At 34.2% G+C, this 22,793-nt stretch overlaps 2 protein-coding genes and 1 pseudogene across 2 annotated transcripts; 1 reads left to right on the forward strand and 2 right to left on the reverse strand.

Moving 5' to 3' along the window:
* Window positions 1-719: 719 nt before the first annotated feature.
* On the reverse strand, window positions 720-2,312 carry LOC18609926 (lignin-forming anionic peroxidase-like). The gene is made up of 4 exons (XM_018115086.2): window positions 2,026-2,312; window positions 1,727-1,918; window positions 1,442-1,607; window positions 720-1,349 (listed from the first exon to the last, which is right to left on the reverse strand). Exons 1-4 carry the CDS (start codon window positions 2,263-2,265, stop codon window positions 955-957), a joined length of 993 nt encoding a protein of 330 aa, XP_017970575.2. The 5' UTR covers window positions 2,266-2,312; the 3' UTR covers window positions 720-954.
* Window positions 2,313-6,042: 3,730 nt separating this feature from the next.
* LOC148764335 (uncharacterized) lies at window positions 6,043-6,677 on the forward strand (annotated as a pseudogene).
* Window positions 6,678-11,322: 4,645 nt separating this feature from the next.
* Window positions 11,323-12,787, reverse strand: LOC18609928 (peroxidase 5-like). Its single transcript, XM_018114502.2, has 4 exons — window positions 12,548-12,787; window positions 12,243-12,434; window positions 11,958-12,123; window positions 11,323-11,865 (listed from the first exon to the last, which is right to left on the reverse strand). The coding sequence occupies exons 1-4, from the start codon at window positions 12,785-12,787 to the stop codon at window positions 11,471-11,473; spliced, it is 993 nt and encodes a 330-aa protein (XP_017969991.2). The 3' UTR covers window positions 11,323-11,470.
* Window positions 12,788-22,793: the final 10,006 nt, after the last annotated feature.

Genomic DNA, 22,793 nt, shown 5'->3' on the forward strand with positions numbered 1-22,793 from the left:
CTTTCATTTTCTCTTGGTGATTAAATTTTTTTGGTGTAAATTTAATTTGCGACTCCTTTTCTTCAATAGTTGAGCTATTGAATTTTCTACACTAAATCAATATTTAATTTTCTAGTGTTAATATTTTTAATACATCAAACAGCACCCAACTTAAGTTACAAAAGGTACAAAAGTAACTAACTTGGATTAATTTTGGATTTTTAGACCAACCTCGAGGTTGCGTTGACCTATGTTGCACGGTTTGAGTCATGAGCATGACTGGGTTAGGTTGGGGTTCGGGTTTTTTAGGGTTTTGGTCAGGAAGTGTTGAATTATATCCGGGATTATTTTAATTTTAAATTTTATATCAATTTATTTAAATATTTTAAATTTCATATTAAAAATTTATAAATATATTCCTTATGTAATATATTTAGAAGCTCGTTCCAAACTTGCAAAGCATTATTTAATATTTATGAGTAATGTCATGAAAAACTTTCAAACAAAAGTGAATCATACTTCAAAAGTTGTTGAGTTTCAATCAAAAAGTAAATATAGATTCAAATTACTTTGAATTCAGATTCAACTTGTGTGTTCTTTTTTAAACTAAATTGAATTGAACTAAATTCAATTTGCGATAAATTTTACTTTTTACATTCACTACATACGCTGCTTCAAATGCAATGGCAACACAGCAGGCAAGAATCCTAATTTTTTTTATAAGCTACTACAAAGCAAAAAGTCCAAGTATGGAACAGATATTAGTGTCCCAAAACGAAGAGGTTTTTTATTCAATTCAACAAATTGCATATATGAGGATCAGGAAAAAAAAAACGCTATTACGAGTACTTTACGATTGAAAGAATGAAAGGAATAAATGAAGAGAAATGAAACCAGCATCTACAATTGAGGAAGAGGCAACTTTCAATGTTGTTGTTAACAAATGTACATGCCACACGTAAGGAGATGCATCAACTAGTCAACACGGCTGCAAATCCTCCTTATTATCCCAGCTGAACCGGTTAGAGGTTCGATATCTCCCATTTTGATCATGGCAGCTGCAAAATCAGACTTGAAAGTTGAAGGGTTCCTGCTATATTCTGAGACTATGTTATCTGTGGAACCACCGCTAAAAAGGACTTGATCAGACTCCAGAAGACCCTTCTTCTGCATCAGGTTCTTGAAGTAGTTGTTGTCAAAGGAATTGGGTGTCACCAGATCAAGTGCTGCCAAATTTCCATCGCCATTGCCAAGAGTGGCCGGACAACGGCGCCTGCGTGTGCTAGCAAATCCGGCGTCGATGTCACTTGCATTGTTGTATATCCTGTTCCGAAATGTAACGCATTGAGCTTGTCCAATGGTATGGGAACCTGCATATGGATTAACCCTCATTTATTATTGTCTGTATACAAGGAGAACGAAGTGGAACGTAAGGATTTTGTTAAATAATTTCCTCACAAACCTGATAGAGCAACCATGTCTCTTGCACTAAGGCCCTTGCTCCTAAAGAGATCGATTAGGCTTTCAAGGCTGGCTGTGAAACGAGGAAGTTCACTGGTTGCCAGACTAACGCTAGCAGTGGTAGAATCTCTTCTCCCAAGCTTCACTGTCCAAGATGGGCCACCCACCTGAGTTGATCGAAGAGAGATGTTGTAAGGGTGTAGTTTCAACACGAGAAATCAAACTAAGATGACAAGTTAGATATCTGGATCTCGGGAGGAAGGTCATAATGTATGGAGTTACTCACGTATTCTGAGGCATCCCTGGCTGCAACTGCGAGGATATCTGCACAAGATACAACCCCAGGACAAATGTTTTCCACATCAGATTTTGCCTTGTCAATGACTTCATAACCTCTTGCAGAGTCTTTGTTTTGGAGTGCATTCTTTTCGCTTGTGATTGAGGGGGCATCGTCTAGTAAGATTGAGGCATCACATCCCTGATTATAAAAGGCAAAAGACCCCGTTAAGATCGTGCGATTGTAATTTAATATGGGCAGGAACATAAATTAAAAAGACATAATTAATTAGTTATATATATAAGTACCTGAACAAAGCAGTCATGGAAATGAAGGCGAATTAGAGAAGCAGCCATTCTACGCTCTCGTGCAATAGCGGTTCTGATGGCTGTGCGAATGGTCCCAAGTGCATTTGGGCATGTCTTTTCATAAAATGTAGAAGAAAGTTGTGCTTGGCATTGGCAGTCGCTGATCAAAAGCAACAGGATCACCACAACAGCAGCTCTACTTGCTACGAGTGACAAAGAATTTCTAACAGCTATTACCATTTTTCTATTCAAATGACGAAAACCAAAGCTGAGTTTTGATTAGTTAAACACAAGACAAGAGTTAACAGAGAAGCAAGCTATAGCTAGAGAAAATGAGAAAGAAATTAGGAGGATGACGAAAAGCTTGAAGCTTTCTTCAATTTATAGGGCGTTGTAGAAAGGAGGTTAATTTGCTGCGATGTTGCGTTAGCAATTTCCAATTTTGTGGCCGCAGTCATTATTATTACTATTCTCTTTATGATCATGACCCATTCGCTATTGGCTTGCATGGAGTAAAAAATACATTTACTTTGAAATTTCAAACCTTTGAACAAAGGGCATACAAGCGTTTAAACAGTAAGTCAGCCATTAAATTATTCGCCGACTTTGGCCTTTTCTATATAATTGGGGTCAAAAAATATTTGCTAGTAATATACTAGTGCTTTTTGAGAACGACGAACCAGCAATCATCCTTCAAAAGTTCAGTTCCGTCTTGCGTTTGATAGTGACCGCAGCCCACGTTTTGAAGTAAACAGATGTTATCAAAATAACAAGAAAGCGGCGGAGCGTAATTTTTTAATTTTTTAGGTTTAGTCATTTGAGTATTTAATAATACATTTTAACTGAGAATTTAACAGAAAAATGAAAGTCTTTTGATAAAATCCCAAACCGTTATGTGCAGGCAAATGACCTTGAAATTAAAATATTGCACGTGTCCGAGGACACCTGTCAAGCAACAAGGACTGTCGGTTCATGAACACTGCCGGCTTGCTTGAGTTTATGAGTTTAAATGAAGTTGTAAGTGAAAAAAACAAGGCAGTTTATGTAATAGAAGAAATGCGTAATTCTTTTAACTTATTGATTGATAATTAAAAGATGGGGCCAACTTCACAGCGAAAGATAGAAGGTATAATGTTCAAAATTTTTTTTGAATTATTTAAAAAAATTTAAATAAATTCTTATTTTTTATATTTTTATTTTAAATCAAATAAGTCTTTATGATTAATAGTTAACTAATTGTCATTAATTAAAATATTAATTTTTTATTTTATATCTACATGATATTGATATAATGTTGATATGAAAAGTGAAAAATGTTACATGTTCATATTATCATACCACATTAGTATATCACGTTATCATTAATTATGATATATCAGCATACCACATCATCATCAATTTTAACATATTAGCATGTCATGTTAGTTTCACATGACACAAAATGATCAATGTCATTTTAACTAAATCAATTACTAATCATAAGAGCTTATTTGATTCAAAATAAAAATATAAGAATTTATTTGACTTAAAATAAAAATATAAAAATTTGATTCAACACAATAAAAATAAAAGAATTTATTTGAATTTTCGTAAATAGTTTAAAAACTTTTTTAAATATTATATCAAGATAAAATGATATTTATAATATAGATTTATATTCTCTTGTTTGGTAATCTCATCAAATGAACTACTATTTCATGACATCAACTCAAGAATCCTTTGACATACTAGTATAGATAAAATGTAATAAAGTTGATAGACCACATCTTTCATATTTCTGTATAAAATGATATGGTCATTTATTAATTTAGTACCATGTGTTGGGTGGTTGATGAAAATTATGGGATGTCAACTTTCGGATCAATGTCCATATTGGTTTTAGCAGGGGTATATTGATATTGTTTGAATTTTCATAGTCAAATTTTGCTATTGTTTCCTTTCTATTTTAAATTTATTATTATTAATAATTCAAAAAAATGAGTATGTAACAACTTTCTTGAGACAAAGGAAGTATTTCATTTGTATTACACTTTTTCCTTTAAAATAAAAAATACTCTAATATAGATTACTAGCTATTTCATGGTCTATTTGATTAGCTCGCAACGAGATGTTGTTCAAAGGTAAATAGTGGGTCAATACTCATGTGTTTGATGTGATCAAGCTGCACATTACTTGGTGGACAAAAACCAAATAACTTGACTTGAATTTTTCTATTATGGACTTGAAAAGGTTCCCTAATAATGGGGTTGACTCTAAAAATGTAAAACATCCAAGCCTTCTGTCAAATGGTAAACTGTTCCTTATAAAGATTTCAAATTTAATTTTGATGGGCCCTCCAAAAGTAACCTTGGGGAGGCAGGCATTGATGGAGTTCTTCATAACGATTCTGGTGACATTCTCATCATTTTCTCAATGTCGATTAAAGTATGAGATGTTAATGAAGCTGGCATTAAAGCAATGTGCAACGCTTTGCAAACTTTCGTAGCATCAAAGTGGGTTGTGTCTCACAAAGTTATAGTCGATAATGACTTTGAAAATTTTATGAAGTGGATTAAAGATCCATGTTCTGTTCCTTGGAAACTAATGCCACCCATCATGTTGAAAGTTGATTTCCTTAAATCGCAAATCAAGGAAATCAATTTCAACAAAATTCCTAGGTCTGCGAATGAGATTGTCAATTTTCTTATGAAATCAGGGATATAAAGGTCTAATGAATTACTTTGGGTTTTATGTGATGACATTACTAATGCCAAATTTCTAGGCTTGTGTTAATGGGGTGTTGGATGGTTGTTGCTTTTTCTTCTTTCCTGGTTTTTGTGGTTTTTCACTGGTTTTGTGTAGGCTATCTTTTTACACATGCTTCAGCTAGGTATCATGCAGGCAACTTTTCTGTTAATCATTAAAGGCTTGAAAACCTTGTTGGTTCAGCTTAAATGGTGTGGTTGGTTGTCATGGGATGTCTTTTGTTTTCTGTTTCTTGCGGTTTGGCACTATACAGGGGAGTTTTACTTTGTTCCTTTGCTTGGATTCTTTTGTCTAATGAATGTGGTCTATCATGTATAGAGTCTCATTCTTTTTTATTTTGTTGGCCTAGGTTTTCTCTTATTGGAAGAAAAATGTTGAATCAACCTTTTGGACGTTAAGGGTTGTATATCTTTTATTTTTTGAGATATCATAGGTTTTTGGGTAGTGCAGTTTCCTTTTTGTTTTGTTTTGCTATAAGTGGATTTTTAGGTTAACAGGGAGTTTCCCCTTCCTATGTATGATTTTCTTCTATGTATGACTTTTTGAATATAATCTAATTCAACATTTCAAAAAAAAATCTTGATGAAATAATATATGCATAAACAAAAACAAAAAAATGTTTTCGTTGACACATATAAATCTTGATTAAATATTATATGCATAAACATAAATGTTATAGAATAGGAAATCTATAAATATCCCTTTAGTAATTAATGAAATTATAAGAATTAGGAATCACCATATTATAGGGATTTTATTTTTTTATTTTTTTTTCTTTTCCCATTTTAGAGACGTTTAGGTTGTATATATAAATGATGATGTATCATGAATGAAAGTGACTGAGTTTTCTCGTCCATAACATAGTATCAGAGCTATTTTGGCATATTCATTTCCATTGAAATAAAGTTCTTCATTTCTCTTGTGCATCCAAATCTATGTCACCCATATAGGGTAACAATCTGATTTGACAACCGGCACCAGGAGGATACCTATTTGTCGATTGGCTTCTTCCCAGATTCCTGCCACTATAGTCCCTGTGAGTGGCTGTCACACGCCACTTTTAGTTTCTGGTTCTATTCCACAGGCCAGCATGTGGGGGCCATCTGTTAGAGATTTTCACTTCGATCTTCTCCGTTGGTCTTCACATCAAAGATTTTTCTCTTCTAGGCTTCACATCGATAAGTTTCAACAAGATAGTTTGGTACTCTTGTTGGGTTTTGTTACTAGGTCTTTAAGATGACAGAACCTATGCTAGAGAAAAAATTAGTGGTAATGGCTTATGTGATTCTTGTGATGACAAAAGTCACCAAGCATAAGCTTAATGGTTCCAATTATTTGGATTGGAGCAAGACAATTCAGGTCTATTTAAAAAGCATGGATAAGGATGATCATATTACTAATGATCCTCCTACTGATAATACAAGGCAAACCTGGATAAGGGAAGGTACACAATTGTTCTTGCAGATTCAAAATTCTATTAATAGTGAGATTATTAACATCCTTAATCATTGTGAGTTTGTTAAAGAGTTGATGGATTATTTAGATTTTCATATTCTGGTAAACAAAATATCTCTCATATTTATGAGGTATGTAAAGCATTTTATCATGCACAAAAACAAGATAGGTCTCTCACAGCCTATTTTATATATTTTAAAAGAATTTATAAGGAGCTTAATGTTATGTTGCCTTGTAGTCCTGATGTGAAGGTTCAACAAGCTCAATGGGAGCAAATGGTGGTTTTGAGTTTTCTTGCAAGTCTCCCTCTAGAGCTTGAGACTGTCAAATCTCAAATTCTTTATGGTTCCGAGATCTCCTCCCTGCATGGCACCTTTACGAGAGTACTTCATACAGAAAGCTTTAGCTCCATGTTGTTTCAAACTAATAACAATGCTTTTGTAAGTCGTTAGAATAATAGGAGTGATTATAAAGAATTGGGAATGGGCTATCATAACTGAAATGTTAATAGTCGTAGTAAGAAGTTAGGAGGAATTATGTGCTATTATTCTCATGAGTCAAGCCATACAAAGCATTTTTGTATGAAACTCCAAAATAAGCCTTAATGAGGTCAGTCAGCAAATGTTGAAGCTCCTAATACTTCATCTTCTGATAAGACTATTCTAGTTTCCATAGATGAATTAGACCAATTCTCTCAGTACCGATAATCATTAAAATCCACCACTTCTCCTATCACTACTATTGCTGAGTCAAGTAATTCCACTACATATCTTATTTCCTCATTATCCAAATGGGTCATTGATTTTGGTGCGTCAAATCACATGATAGGTAATTTGAATCTATTTTCCACTTTCTAATCACATGCAACCTCTTCTAATGTTACTTTAGCAAATAGGTCAACCTCTTGTGATCTTGGTCCTGAAACTGTCAATCCGACTCCATTAATTTCGTTGTCCAATATCTTAAATCTACCTAAGTTTTCTTTTAATCTAATCTTTGTTAGTAAACTCACTCGTGTCTTGAATTGTTGTTTGTCATTCTTTCCCGATCTTTGTCTATTTTAGGATCTTACGACGAAGCAGATTGTTGGTAAAGGTCATGAGTCTTCATGTGTCTACTGTCGAGATCCATTACTTGTTCAAGTGTATTGACCCCCTTTGAGGTGCATTATCGGTTAGGACATTCTTCATTGTATTCTTTAAAGAAATTATGTCCTTAATTTCAAAATGTATCATCGTTGGATTCTGAGTCATGTCAGTTTGCTAAACATCATCGTCTCCTTTTAGTTTCTGGAGTCAATAAGCAAGCGATGTCCACTTTTGAGTTAGTTCATTATGATGTTTAGGGTTCTTGTCCTATTGTTTCTAAGTTTGGTTTTAAATACTTTGTTACTTTTGTTGACTTCTATCTCATGTCACTTGGCTATAGTTAATGAAAATTGTTTCGAGTTATTCTCTAATTTTTGTGCCTTTTGTGCTAAAATAAAAACACAATTTAATGTTTTTGTGCATACATTACGAAGTGATAATGCCAAAGAATATTTTTCTAATAAATTTGAATCCTATATGACTCAGAATAACATTCTCCATCAATTTTCTTTTATTGATACACCCTTTCAAAATGGAATTATTGAGAGAAAGAATAGACATCTCTTTAAAGTAACCCGAGTACTTCATTTTAAGATGAAAGTTCCTAAATAGTTTTGAGTTGATGCTATCTCCACGACTTGTTTTCTGATTAATTGGATGCCCCCATTTGTCTTTCATGGTGATATTCCCTATACTATCATTTTTCCTTCCAAGTCTTTATTTCCTATTAAATCTAAGATATTTGGTAGTACATGTTTTGTTCATGATGTTCATCCACAAGTCACAAAATTAGATCCAAAATCTCTCAAGTGTGTTTTCCTTAGGTATTCTCATCTTTAGAAAGGTTATAAATGTTATTCACCTACTCTTAACCTCTAACTTGTCTCTGCAGATGTCGCTTTCCTTGAAAATACTCATTTCTTTTCCTTTTATTCTAGTTATGATAGTCAAGGGGAGGAAGATGATCTATTAGTTTATACTATAACTCATTCTGTCAGTGCTCTAAATATTTCTGCACTTACTCGGCCACCTATTGTCCATGTCTATTCTAAACAACCAAAGAATCAAGCCACATGCCCTTTACTAGTCCTTTCGCTGTCAGATCCAATCTCTAGTGATCATGATCCTAGTTTACATCTCCTTATTACTCTTCGAAAGGTAAACGTTAGCGTACTTATCCTATTTCCTCTTTTGTTTCTTATAATCACTTGTCTTCTTCTTCTAGTTCATTTGTTGCATCCTTGGATTTTGTTTCGATTCCTAAAACTGTTCATGAAGCCTTGTCTCATCCTGGCTAGTGTGCTACTATGGTAGAAGAGATGATGGCTTTAAATGGTAAAGGTACTTGGGATTTGGTAGATTTACCTACCGAGAAGCAAGCTATTTGGTGTGAATAGGTATTTGTTGTAAAGGTAAATCTTGATAAATCAGTGGCTCACTTTAAAGCCCATCTTGTTGCTTAAGGATATGCCCAGACTTATGGTGTTGATTATTCTGATATTGTCTCTCTAGTAGCTAAACTTACTCCTATTCGTTTATTCATCTCTATAGCGGTTACCTATGACTGGTCTTTACATCAATTAGATATCAAGAATGTTTTTTTACATGGTGACCTCTAGAAAAAAGTGTATATGGAGCAACCACCTGGGTTTGTTGCTTAAGGGGAGTATGGAAAAATTTGTCATCTTAAAAAATCTTTGTATGGCTTGAAACAAAGCCATCGTGCTTGGTTTGGTAGATTCAGTGAGGTAGTTTAGGAGTTTGGGATGAAAAAGAGTAAGTGTGATCACTTAGTGTTTCATAAACAGTCTAAGACTGACATAATCTTATTAGTAGTGTATGTTGATGATATTGTTGTTACTGGGAGTGGCACTACAAGTATTTCATTTCTCAAATCTTTTCTTCAGACCTAGTTTCAGACAAAAGATTTAGGGTTGTTGAAGTATTTTTCGAGTGTTGAGGTGACAAAGTGTAAGAAAGGTATATTTTTGTCTCAAAGAAAATATGTTCTTGACTTGTTGATGGAGACAGGAAAATTGGGTGCTAAGCTGTGTAGTGCACCAATGACTCTTAATTTGAAATTTACAAAAAAAGATGGTGAATCGTTTAAAGACCCTAAAAAGTATAGAAGGCTAGTTGGAAAATTGAATTATCTTACAGTGACTTGTCTTGATATTGCATGCTCTATTAATGTTGTAAGTCAATTTATGTCTGCTCCAACAATTAACCATTGGGTAGCTTTGGGACAAATCTTATGTTATTTGAAAGGAGCTCTAAGATGTGGTCTATTTTATGGAAATCATGAGCACACTAATATTGAATGTTTTCCACATGCAGATTGGGTAGGTTCCAAGATTAACAAGAGATCCACTACGAGATATTGTTTTTTTATCGAAGGGAATCTTATCTCATGGAAAAGTAAGAAGCAAAATGTAGCATCTCTATCTAGTGTAGAATCAAAATACAGAGCTATGGCTCAAATTGTGTGTGAGGTAGCATGGATGTATTGGCTATTAAGTGAAAGTTGGTCTTAAGTCTTCTTTGTCGACAAAGCTATGGTGTGATAATCAAGCTGCTCTCCATATTGCCTATAATCTCGTGTTTCATGAACAAACTAAGCATATTAAAATTGATTGTCATTTTATCTGTGAAAAGGTTCAACAAAAGTTCATCTATATAAGATATGTTAAAACTGAAGACCAACTAAGAGATATATTCACAAAAGCATTAAATGGAGCTCAAGTTGATTACATTCGTAGCAAGCTAGGCATGATTAACATTTATGCTCTAGCTTGAGGGGGAGTGTTATAGAATAGGAAATCTGTAAATATTCTTTTATTAATTAATCTAATTATAGGAAATAGGAATTAGGAATTACCATAATTATAGGAATTTTATTTTCTTTATTCTTTTCCTATTTTAGAGACGTTTAGGCTATATATATATAGATGATGTATTATGAATGAACATGGGTGAGTTTCTCTTCCAAAATGACAATAAACAAAAAAATGTTGTTGTTGAAAGGATGGTATAAAGAAAAAAAAAAAAGACCAACAATTCTTTAGAAAGCTAGACTTTTTACGCGCCACGTTAGGTATGATTTCTTTCAACATATCTTTAGAAGGGGCAATGGTTTTTGCAGTTTTCTTGTCAAAGTATAGTGTTAATAACAACACATCATTCTCTTCTTGTAGTGACTTTGCTTTAAGCTCCACCTGCAGCTTTTTCTCTCTGTTATGGAATACCTCACTTTGTTTCTGTTCTTCATTGCTTAGTTATTTTTATAAGTTGCCTTTTTTGTTAGGCTGTTCTTAGCTACACCGTGTTCAGTTCATTTTGTAGGCAGGGGCTGCCCTCTGGTTTCGTCTTAAGCTTATGATCTTTGCAACAGATAGTTACTCTCATCTGTTGATTGCAGTTGCTGTACCTAAGGTTTTCAGGCCTTCTTTTGTACCTACTAATTAATTCAAATGAAATCATGATTGGCTTAGTCAAAAAAAAAAAAAAACGGTTCTTTAGAAAATGGAAAATTGTGATAGAGCTTAATTTCACGGGCTCACATTTTCAATCTAAAAAAGGTGCCAAATATATATTTATTATGTGAAAGAAGATCTTTACTTATAAATCTAAGACTCATCACATTTCTTTTGTAGGATCCATGTGCAACTATTTCAACCCATGGAAGAGAGGGACCCAAACTCAACTCAATATCTCTCATTTAGGCTCCCACTTAAGTTTGAAAAATTGGATTAGATCTTATACTACACATTTCCAACTCAAAAGATATTTTTAAGACATATCTATTAGGTGAAAAAAGACCTTTCCTTTCCTTTTAAGATCAAAACTCATTCCATCTTTTAAAAATGTAAGATCCCCGCACATTAACACAAGTACAATTCTAACTCTAATATAATATGCAGCAAAACAGAAGTCTATAAATCTCCTCTTTCATTACAATGATTATTCAATTAAAAAGATTACATATATAATAAGGTAGATAGAAAAAAAAAAATCATTGCTACAAGTTTACATTTGAAAGAATAAAAGGAATAAATAAATTAAGAGAGACAGTAAACACACACATCTACAATTGAGGAAGAAAAAACTTTTAAAATTGGAACAGATTTAGTTTCCACAAAGATATGAGGATGCATCAACTAGTTGATAGCGCTGCAAATCCTCCTTGCTATCCCAGCTGAACCGGTTAGAGGTTCGATATCTCCCATTTTGATCATGGCGGTCGCAAAGTCAGACTTGAAAGTAGAAGGGTTCCTGCTATATTCTGAGACTATGTTATCTGTGAATCCACCGCTAAAAAGGACTTGATCAGACTCCAGAAGACCCTTCTTCTGCATCAGGTTCTTGAAGTAGTTGTTGTCAAAGGAATTGGGTGTCACCAGATCAAGTGCTGCCAAATTTCCATCGCCATTGCCAAGAGTGGCCGGACAACGGCGCCTGCGTGTGCTAGCAAATCCGGCGTCGATGTCACTTGCATTGTTGTATATCCTGTTCCGAAATGTAACGCATTGAGCTTGTCCAATGGTATGGGAACCTGCATAAGGATTAACCGTCATTTATTATTATCTGTATACAAGGAGAACGAAGTGTAACGTAAGGATTTTGTTAAATAATTTCTTCACAAACCTGACAGAGCAACCATGTCTCTTGCACTAAGGCCCTTGCTCCTAAAGAGATCGATTAGGCTTTCAAGGCTGGCTGTGAAACGAGGAAGTTGACTGGTTGCCAGACTAACGCTAGCAGTGGTAGAATCTCTTCTCCCAAGCTTCACTCTCCAAGATGGGCCACCCACCTGAGTTGATCGAGGAGAGATGTTGTAAGGGTAAAGTTTCAACACGGGAAATCAAACTAAGATGACAAGTTAGATATCTGGATGTCGGGAGGAAGGTCATAATGTATGGAGTTACTCACGTATTCTGAGGCATCCCTGGCTGCAACTGCAAGGATATCTGCACAAGATACAACCCCAGGACAAATGTGTTCCACATCAGATTTTGCCTTGTCAATGACTTCATAACCTCTTGCAGAGTCTTTATTTTGGAGTGCATTCTTTTCGCTTGTGATTGAGGAGGCATCGTCTGGTAAGATTGAGGCATCACATCCCTGATTATAAGAGGCAAGAGACCCCGTTAAGATCATGCGATTTTTATTTAATATGGGCAGGAACATAAATTAAAAAGACATAATTAATTTGTTATATATATATATATAAGTACCTGAACAAAGCAGTCATGGAAATGAAGGCGAATTAGAGAAGCAGCCATTCTACGCTCTCGTGCAATAGCGGTTCTGATGGCTGTGCGAATGGTCCTAAGTGCATTTGGGCATGTCTTGTCATAAAATGTAGAGGAAAGTTGTGCTCGGCATTGGCAGTCGCTCATCAAAAGCAACAGGATCACCACAACAGCAGCTCTCCTTGCTACGAGTGACAAAGAATTTCCAACAGCTATTACCATTTTCTATTGAAATGACGAAAACCAAAGCTGAGTTTTGATTAGTTAAACACAAGAAAGAGTTAGCAGTCAAGCTATAGATAGAGAAAATGAGAAGAAATGAGGATGACAAGAAGCTTGAAGCTTTCTTCAATTTATAGGGCGTTGTAGAAAGGACGTTAATTTGTTGCGATGTTGCGTTAGCAATTTCCAATTTTGGAGCTGCAGATATTATTATGATTATGACCCATTCGCAATTGGCTTACACGGAGAGAAAAGCACATTTACTTTGAAATTCCAAACCTTTGAACAAAGGGTTTATAAATATTTAAAGAGTAAGTCAGCAATTAAATTATTCGCCGACTTTGGCCTTTTCTATATAATTGGGGTCGAAAAATATTTGCTAGTAATATAATAGTATACTGTATTCTATTAGCTTTTTGAGAACGACGAACCAGCAAGCATCCTTCAGAAGTTCAGTTCCGTCTTGCGTTGGACAGTGACCGCAGCCCACGTTTGAAGTAAACAGATGTTATCAAAAAAGAAGAATACTAGAGAAATATACCCACCTCAATGTGGTGGAGTGCAATTTTTTATTACTCACATGTGTATTTAATAGTATATATTTAACTGAGAATTTAACATAAAAAAAAGGGAAAATCTTTCGGTAATAAAAATTCCAAAACCTTTATGTGCAGGCCAATGACCCAATGGTCAAGATATCTTGAAAATAAAATACTGCATGTGTCCAAGGACACCTTGTCAGGCAAAAGGGGCCGTTGGCTTATGAACAATGCCAGCTTGATTGAGTTTTTGAGTTTTAGCTGAAGTTATGGATTTGGTTAAAGAATAGCACTTGGTCTGGTTCACCTCATGTATAGTTTTAGTAATTTTGAGTTAAATCACTCCGTGCTGGTTTTAGCGGGGTTATATTGATATTGTTTGAATTGTCATTGTCAAATTTTGCTATGGTCTCCTTTTATTTGAAATATATTACTATTAATAAAATGTAAGAAAATAATTCAAAAAAATTGACTATAAAAAATCTACACCTGACAACTTTCTCGAGAAAAAGATGTATTTCATTTGCATTACACTTTTTTATTTAAAATGAAAAATGCTTTAATTTAATCTACAAAAAAATTGACATTTAAATCTTTGATTAAATAACATGTGCATAAACAAAAGCAAAAAAAATGTTGTCGCTCAAAGGATGGTTAAAAAAAAGTGTAAGACCAATAGTTCTTTGGAAAATGGAAAATTGTGATAGGATTATATATCACGGATTTATGTTTTTAATTCAAAAAACATGTCTAAGATAAGTCTATTAAGTGGAGGACACTTATGCTTATAAACCCAAGATCTATCTCATTTCTTATTGATATGAGATTTGTGATATTCTACTTTATCCAATTTTATAACGCTCTCGTTACACTGACATTTTCATTCATAAAAAAAAAAATACTTATCTTAGTCTAGATATAACTTGATCTTGATATCTCTTATGGAACGTCACACATCAATGAAGAGCTAGATAGTATCTAATACCACTTATTACATACCCATATTTTCGACCCAAAAAAAAGCCTACAACATACTTATCAAGTGGAAGAAAGCTTTTACATTTTTTTTTTTTTTGCTCAACCAATAAAGTGGTTTTCATTAGTAATCAGCTTAAGGTAGTAAAGGATACAAAACAGAGTGCTAAGCACTTACTTATACCAGCTTACAAATATGCAACATTACATGTCAAAAGCACAATAACTGTTAGAAACAACCACAAGAATGCATGATAAGCATAAAAATAGGATAGGAAAAAAGAACTAAAAGCTAGAAGCTTGAAGAGATAAGGCTACCAGCTGAGAACATAGTTTCAACATCAACTCCTTGTTTGGCTAGCATGTCTGTGAATGAGTTTCCTTCCCTTAAAGAATGTTGAAATGCCACCCCTTCTAGAGTGTTCTACAGTGCATCTATCTCATTAAAGATGTGCCTAATGTTCCATGGCCTTTGTTCATGATTTTTCACCCAAATGAGTGCAACTATAGAGTCAGATTCATGATAAGTTTATTATTACTTGCATAAGGTGTGGAAGCATACAGGCGTAAGCATGGTTGATGGCAATCATCTCTGCATAGCTGGAATCTTGCACACCAAGAGGCCCAAAAAATATGCCCACCATGTACCTCTTTGCATCACGAAGTACACCCCCACAGCCTGTAGGACCTGGCTTACCTCTTGTAGAGCCATCCACGTTGAATTTATATTCACCAATATTTGAAGGCTGCCATGTGGTTTTTTTTTTTTTTTTCTTTTTGTGCTCAGCTAAAGAAAAGACAATATATTAAGCAAAACATTAGTACCCGATGGATGAGCAAATCCGTTCAAAATATACAACTCAAGAAACTTGAGCAAAGAAACAACAGCTGGAAGGGAAAGAGCAACTTAAAAGCAGAACAAAAGTTAGAAACAATCGCATAATGGTGAAGCAAAAATACAGAATTACATTGCCAAAGCGTAACAGGAAAAACAAAAAAAGATCTACAGCAGGGAATCAAAAAGGCAAAAGCAGCAAAGAAACTAAATAGCTCAAGAATCAAAGCAGTCATCAAATACCACCAGCGAATGAATGAAGGAACAGATCATGGATAACAGAAGCTAGAAAATTCATGATTCAAAAAAGACTAGTTGTTACCATAATGCTGAGAACATAGAGCTTCGGTTAACTTTAAGATTGGTAGGAGAGTCTACAAGGAAATTACCTTCTCAAAAGCCATGGATAAGCAAAACATTACCAATAATTCTGAGTGGTGGTCAATATCATTAAAATCAGCCATAGGTTCCATGGTCTTAGAGTGACATCGGCAACCCATGAAAGAGCAAATTTTGAATTCGATTCAATGAAGAGATCAGTGCCAATAAAATGGGAAGATGAAAATAGGCGAAAAGCATGGAAAAATGGTCATGAGATCAACAAAATTGAAATCAAGGTAGCCAAGCACTTGCTCAACACCAACAATCTGGGAAAACAGAGGGAAGGGAGAGAAGTTCATCCCAAAGAATTAACTTATCACCAGCATCACATGGCGCAAAAATATTAATTATTAAGCAATCAAATTTTTCAGCAATCCATGAACCAGAAAAAATGATAAATCTCCTTTAAAAAAGAACTTCTTTAAGAGAAAAAAAGTTTCGATCCCAAACAAAAAGAATGGCACTAGATTTTCCACAAGAAGGACTAAAAACGCAAAGCCAAATTTTTTGATCTCCAAAGCTGCTCAATAATGCCATCATTAAAATTTTCCAGTTAAGTTTCCTAAAATAGAACAGAGAGAAATAGCCATAAGCGAAATAGAGTCCACAAGACAGCGACTCAAATTAATTAAGCAAAAATAGACAGTCAACAGGGCGATACAGTGATTCTAAACCAGTCGAGAGAGACATAGAAAAACTAAGGATTGAGCCAAGCGAAATTCATAAGAAAGAATATACAAGTATCAAAGAATGAATCATAACTTCCAAGAAGCACCTAATTAGGAGTTATTTTTGTGCAGTATTTTTCTCAATAAACACGAGATTATCAAGCATTATTTATTTATGACATTGAGGCTGAAGAGCAAGACCCAATTGTTTGCCAAGATCCCAAGTAGCTATAGCTTCTCTATGATCGGTGGCTGAAACTAAATAAAAAGTTTTCTTTTTTAATTTTTTAATACCTTTTTCCCTCAACTTCTTTGTGTATTTCTTCCCCTTTCTATTTTTGGAAATTAAATCAAGGAAGTCTTCTTCAATAGAAATAAAATCACCATCAGAAGAAGGGCAAGTTTCATTATTAGAATCCACTTTGGAGGATGTTTCTTGAGAAGGGTTGTCACGGTTGAAAGGATAAAGAAAAGTAGTGAAGAAGGAATTGATTGGAGGGGGGTTGGAATTGGAGCTGGGTTTTAGAGTTGGGAAGGATTTAAGTGATGTTGGACTAACTGATTGGGGCTAAAGTCCAAATCCACCACTAGATTTAAACCATCTGATATAAAAAAATAGAGTGGGCTAGGAAAGTGTGTGTGGGTTCATTAATAGGGATAGATAGGGGTGAGTAAATCTAAACCAAACCGAATTGAAATGAGTTCAATATTTTCGGTTCAGTTAGTTCGATTTTTTGATTTATTCGGTTAAGATAGTTTGATTAGTAAAGTTATTTCGGTTAGAAAAATTTCTAATCGAACTAATTGAAGGGTATTATAGAGATTTTACACTAAAAAAATCTTAAACCTAAATGCCTAATCTCATCTCTTTGTTTGGTTTCTCTTTCTACCATCTCGTCTTCACTCTCCAGACTCTCTGATCTCCACCCTCTTCTCTTCCCGTTCTCTTAGCCATCCTGTCTCCACTCTCCATACACTCTAGTCTCCATTTTTTTCTCATCCCCTTCTCTCATCTTTAGCAAGTTACTACCATCCTTCACCCTTCCCACATCAAGTAAGTTTTTATGGGTTTTTAGTTCCTCTTCTCTCCTTTTTGTTCTATGTTTTCTTAGCTTGAAATTTTGTGGGTCTGGTCGATGAGTTTTTTATGTTGGTTTTTAAATTTTTACTGCTTGATTTTTTTTAGGTGGTGGTTTCGTGTAATGTGTAAATACTTATGCTATTAATCTAGAGATTTTTGCCCAGTCTATGTAGTTTATTGATAGATTATTCATCATTAACTCTTTTTCTTCTCCTCAATGCCATGACAAATTGACAAAGATGAGTTAAATATCCTTAAAGAAAATTAAAGTAATATGAAAACAGGCATTTTCCACATGTAGATCTAAACAGAAGAGGGCAATGAAGAAAATGTAAAGAAGGGAAACTAGGCCATGGTAGAAGTTAGGCTAACATTAATGCCTAGTTTGGCATTGCTGTTAGAAAAAGCTCGAGTTGGCAAAAGCACCTTTCTATGTGCTTCTGCAGTTGGAGAAAGATCATGGTCTAAAAAAGTGCTTTTAAACCTAAAATTAGATGATATTTGACATTGTGTTAATTGTTAAAGGTTGTTTTTTTTTTATAATCAAATGCAATGCCAAACTCTTGTCTTAGCTTAAAGGGAGAAAAGTCATTACCAAAACTGAGAATGGCTACGTGCAAGCCTTTATTTATGCTCAAGATTAGCTACATGGACTTTCCTATTATCTTCATGACACTGAGAATGATTTGGCAGAGCTTGAGAAAGTTGATGAAGGTAAGTATTTTATTTATATCATCATTTCATTTTTGCTGTTTCAATTGTTAATATGTTATTGCTTTATTTCTTACTTTCTTGTTTATGTATTTTAGAGTTGTCAAAGATTGTAGTGGACAATGTACTTGATAATCTTTAACGTAATCAAGTAATGTACTAATGTTATTTAATGCTTATTTGAATTTATAAAACATTTAATAGGTTTTAAGTTATTTTTTTAATTTATTTGTATATTTTTCTATGTTGTGTTTCATTTAGTTTCTCTATTTGTTTTGTTTGCTGTGATTGATTTAATTGAATTTAATTTCATTCGGTTGAGTTTGGGAAATGTTTTTAAGGTACTCTAGTATTCATTTGTGATTTGTTTTTTGCATGATTTTTCTTTTTTGTTCTTTGATTATGTTATGGTGATTTACTCAGCTTTTATCTTTAATCAAGTTTAGGATTTTTTTGTTTGGCTTAAGAAAATAATAAGTTGAATCGTTTTGATTTTAGGCATAGATTTATTGAAAGTTGACTTGTTCCAGAACTTGTCTATTCAGAAATCTAAGGATACTCTATGCTGATGAAACAATGTTTATTACTCGTATATGCAGTTTCTCCAATATATTTAATGAAAATCTTTTAATCCTTTTGGTTTCTTATTTATCCAGAAAACTTCATGAACTCAGGTGATCTTCTTCACCTCTTATTTCTACTTTTACTTTCATTTGGTAAAGCCCCTAGATCAGAACTAAAGAAAACAAAAAAAAAAGTAAAACAGAGTTGATATTTTACAATTTAGGATTGAGATATAGTTGTTAATTGGACAAAGTTGTTGTTGAATTTGTTTATATCATGCTCTGTTCAACCTTTCTTTATGGCCAAGATGAGGGAAGAGTTAATTAGAAAGGTTTCAAATTCCACTTTTTTGATTTGTTTTAGCTACAAAGGAATGTGGTGTAATTTCCTGTAGTAATTCATTTATTTAAAATTTTTGTGACATTTAGAAGAAAGGATGGGGGTGCTATTGGAGCATATATTGGTGTGTTGGATCTTACCAACAAAAAAAGTGAATTGGGCTTGCCGTTCTTACTTCTGAAATGAGTGCTTCTAGTGCTAATGTGCCTGCTGCTGCAAATCCAACCCAAGCACCTACCATTGCACTTCCCTTTGTTGCACCACCCTCGTCTCCTGCATCTTTCCTTCCATCTGAACCCCCCTTTGCTACATAGTCTCTAATTGGTTTAGTGTCTCTCACCTCTATTTCTGCTAGTATGTACTCTCCAGGGCCTAATTTAAGGGTACAACCTATTTGTTGAAGACTATTTGTTGTTGTTTTTATCTATTGTTAAATACTGTTAATGATTTGTTGTTATTCACTCAAGATTATTTATTGTTGTTTCTATCAATGTTTTTAATTATTTATTGTTGTTTATATCATATAAATTATATGAGTATTTATTTTATTTATTATAATTTTTAAGATCATTTTTAATATTTTTGTAATATTGATTTATTTAAAAAAAACAACATAAATAAATATATACAAACAAAAAAAATAAAAAATTTATTAAGTTTGGTTTTTGGAAACTGAACCGAACTAATTGAATCAGTTCGGTTTCTGTTTGTTCGGTTAGTTATATAGTTCAATTCAATTTCGGTTATTTTTAACTAGGAGTTCGGTTAGTTAGGTTATTGGATATCCAATAACCGAATTAACTGAACTAACCGTTTACACACCCATAGGGATAGAGGCCTAGTCAATGGGATGGATTGAATTGGGTAAAGCTGGACATAAGACCTTCGGCTTATGGGTTGTGAATTCATGGGCTCAATTGCTAAGTTTTCACCATTGGGTAAAACCAAGTCATTATGTAAGGCTTGCACACCATTTTGGACCGAGATTGGGAGAAGATCTGGATTCATTGATAAGGGTGGGTTAACAGATCGGGTAGAAGAATTTGGTACATTCAGATCATTATCACCAACAATGTTTTCTCTGCCATGGATATTTCCACCATTGTTGTTGCTTGGATGACTAGAGCAATCAATACTGGTATATCTTTCCAATGGGTGAGGCTTGGGTAATCAAGTAAACAATCAAGCATAAATTCACAAACTTGAATGGGGTATATTTGATTACTTATAGCTAGGTGGATAATTTCATCAATTCTTGATACACAATTAGTATTGATGAGGATTATGGCCTTTTCAAAAGTGATAAGTGATGAAGTTTCGTCACCCAAATTCGTAAAAGATTCCCAAATATTACCAATTCTAAAGAAAGAGGTTCTATTCCAAGCATGGAAGGTAATTCCTGAAACAAAAAGCCAACGTCTTCTTGAATCCTTATTGATATTTGGTGACCATTCTTTCAAAGATCTGAACCATTTAAAGAGCCAATCCCATTGACAAGCTTTTGCCTTTTCAAATAACTTTTTATTAGAAAAAGATATGAGGAATTGGTAACCAACAATTCATTTAACAGATAGACAAGAAAAGATACTTTCCCTTATTTCAGAGAAAATTGTCTCAAGTTTTTTTTTTTATATATATTTGTTATGACTCACTACACTCTTTTCCAAACAGTGGAGCATTTCGTTTTCAATGTGTCTAATAAAAAGCCTAAAAAAGTCCTCCAAGGGGGAGGAGATGGCAAATTGAGTTGAGATAAGTCATCTTGGTTTTCTATTAAAGCTTTCAAAGAGGACCTGGTGGGTTGATTCTAGGTATTTTGGTGTTGTAAAAAGGTCTATGGTGTACAGAAAAGGTATTTTGGGTTTTTCCACCATTGTTTTGTTGGTTGGTATGGGCAAAATTTGAAACAATAGGTTAAGAATGAGTGGGATTTTGAGGAAAATAGTTGGAATGCCTTTCATTAGGAATAGGTCTTCTTTTGACTTGAATGGGAAGTTGTTGATTGGGAACGAACCTCTAACCACTTCAATTAGAGATTTTGGTTGTTGATCTCTCTCTACCAACATTTCAAGGTCATAGATTACTGCAATGATTGAGGTGTTAAGTGGCAGATTTCTCCCAATCGGTATTTCTAGGGTGCAATTTGGGGTTCTAGTTAGCAAAGGAAACTGTTAACCTTTGGTCAAAAAACCAAACACCGACAAGTCCCCTGATTGTACACTAAGCTTCCTTCAATAACCCAAAATGTGCAAAACTATACTTCCTTCCTTGATTCGGTTGATTAAAGGGAATATAGGAATTGATGACTCAACCATAAAATCTACTAGTAATATTGAGCCATTGTTGGGTGATTTGCGAGGGAAGGTTGCTAATGTGGATGGCAACCATCTAATGACTAGGGTTTAGGAAAGGGTTTAACTCATCGCTCTTCATAATATGTATATGAAGTGAGGATCATGTGGTGCTAATATTCCAAGGTTTAGTCCACCATTCAACCTCATCAACCAAATCCATGCCATCACATACCTTAGTCTAGAAAGAGATTGTATACAAATAAGGTTAACCAACTCCATACTATCCCATCACTTACCATTAAAAACTGACTCAATTCTCGCAAGCTATAATGACCATATAGTTGCTCCACATACTATCATCCATCTTTTCTTTGACAAACACACAAACTAACAAGTATCCCAAGCACATATCTATGTAGCTATCGAGTTTGAAGATACTAAGCTCATTACCCATCATTGGAGAACTATTACCCATACTGTCTAGCTAAATCTACAAGACAAAAGGATATGGGTGCACGTCTTTGTCTTTGCCTTGCACCATTCACACAATAATTGCTCATAATTGAAGGGGACTCCCCTTGACCTTAGAAAAGTCTTGGTTGGCATAGAGTAAAGAATAGTTGGTCACATGAATCCTTGTACTTTCGGCGAAATAGAGATATTCCAAATGGATGTATACCAGACTTGTTTTTCACCACAACTTGAGCCCAAAAGAGAGGTAAGTGTTTTAATTGAAAAATTACCTTTTGGGTCATGTTTCCACACTAGTCTATCATCTCTATAAAAAACTGGAGTGATACAAGCTAAGGAGTCAAAAGGCTACTTATACTCGTTTTTTTCCCATGTGTACAGATTGCATTAGAATGTTACAGTCCATTGACCCTGGTTCCACACATCAATCACCTTTGCCTCCTTATTAGTGGACAATGAAAATAAGTGGAGGAGTTTAAAGCATATAGGGTGATCACTATGGAGCCATACATCAAGCCAAAAATAGACGTTTAATCCATTACCAGGAAATCATTTGCATGCAACAGGGCTTATTAGGTCATAAATCTCTGGAGAGGTAGGTAATGTGATGATACTTCTCTAAACATTAGACATCCTGCTCAGATTCCTAACTGAAGGGATCCAATGCACCTCACTCATGCTGTACTTTTATGAAATCAAGCACCTTAATAATGTATTGCCTTCCACATCATAGCGCCACCACCATTTTCCAAGGAGTGCAACATTTGATCCCTATAATGCTTTGGCTTACAGATAGTGTTCCATTTAACTTTTGATATCTCTCTTACTTATAAGCTCATAATTTATCTCATCTCTTAGCAACGTGAGATTGTGACATTTACACAAGTACAATTCTAGCTTTAGTATAATGCATAGTAAAAAAGAAGTCTATAAACCTCTTGTTTTCATTACAGTGATTATTCAATTCAAAATATTACATATAAGAAAGTAGATAGTAAAAAAAATCATTTTTATAGTTGTACATTTGAAAAAATGAAAGGAATAAATAAATTAAGAGAGAAAAGAAACACACACATATACAATTGAGGGAAAGAAAGCTTTTAAAATCATGATAGATTTAGTTTCCACAAAGGTATGAAGATCCATCA

This window comes from Theobroma cacao, chromosome 2 (genome assembly GCF_053813885.1).
Source record: "Theobroma cacao isolate CCN51 chromosome 2, ASM5381388v1, whole genome shotgun sequence".
Taxonomy (NCBI): domain Eukaryota; kingdom Viridiplantae; phylum Streptophyta; class Magnoliopsida; order Malvales; family Malvaceae; genus Theobroma; species Theobroma cacao.

Coding starts and splice junctions, on each gene's coding strand:
- LOC18609928 (XM_018114502.2), bottom strand. CDS start 12,787: ATGGTAATAGCTGTTGGAAATTCTTTGTCACTCGTAGCAAGGAGAGCT. Junction 12,435..12,547: donor TCCATGACTGCTTTGTTCAG/GTACTTATATAT, acceptor TCTTATAATCAG/GGATGTGATGCCTCAATCTT. Junction 12,124..12,242: donor CCAGGGATGCCTCAGAATAC/GTGAGTAACTCC, acceptor CGATCAACTCAG/GTGGGTGGCCCATCTTGGAG.
- LOC18609926 (XM_018115086.2), bottom strand. CDS start 2,265: ATGGTAATAGCTGTTAGAAATTCTTTGTCACTCGTAGCAAGTAGAGCT. Junction 1,919..2,025: donor TCCATGACTGCTTTGTTCAG/GTACTTATATAT, acceptor TTTTATAATCAG/GGATGTGATGCCTCAATCTT. Junction 1,350..1,441: donor AGACATGGTTGCTCTATCAG/GTTTGTGAGGAA, acceptor ATCCATATGCAG/GTTCCCATACCATTGGACAA.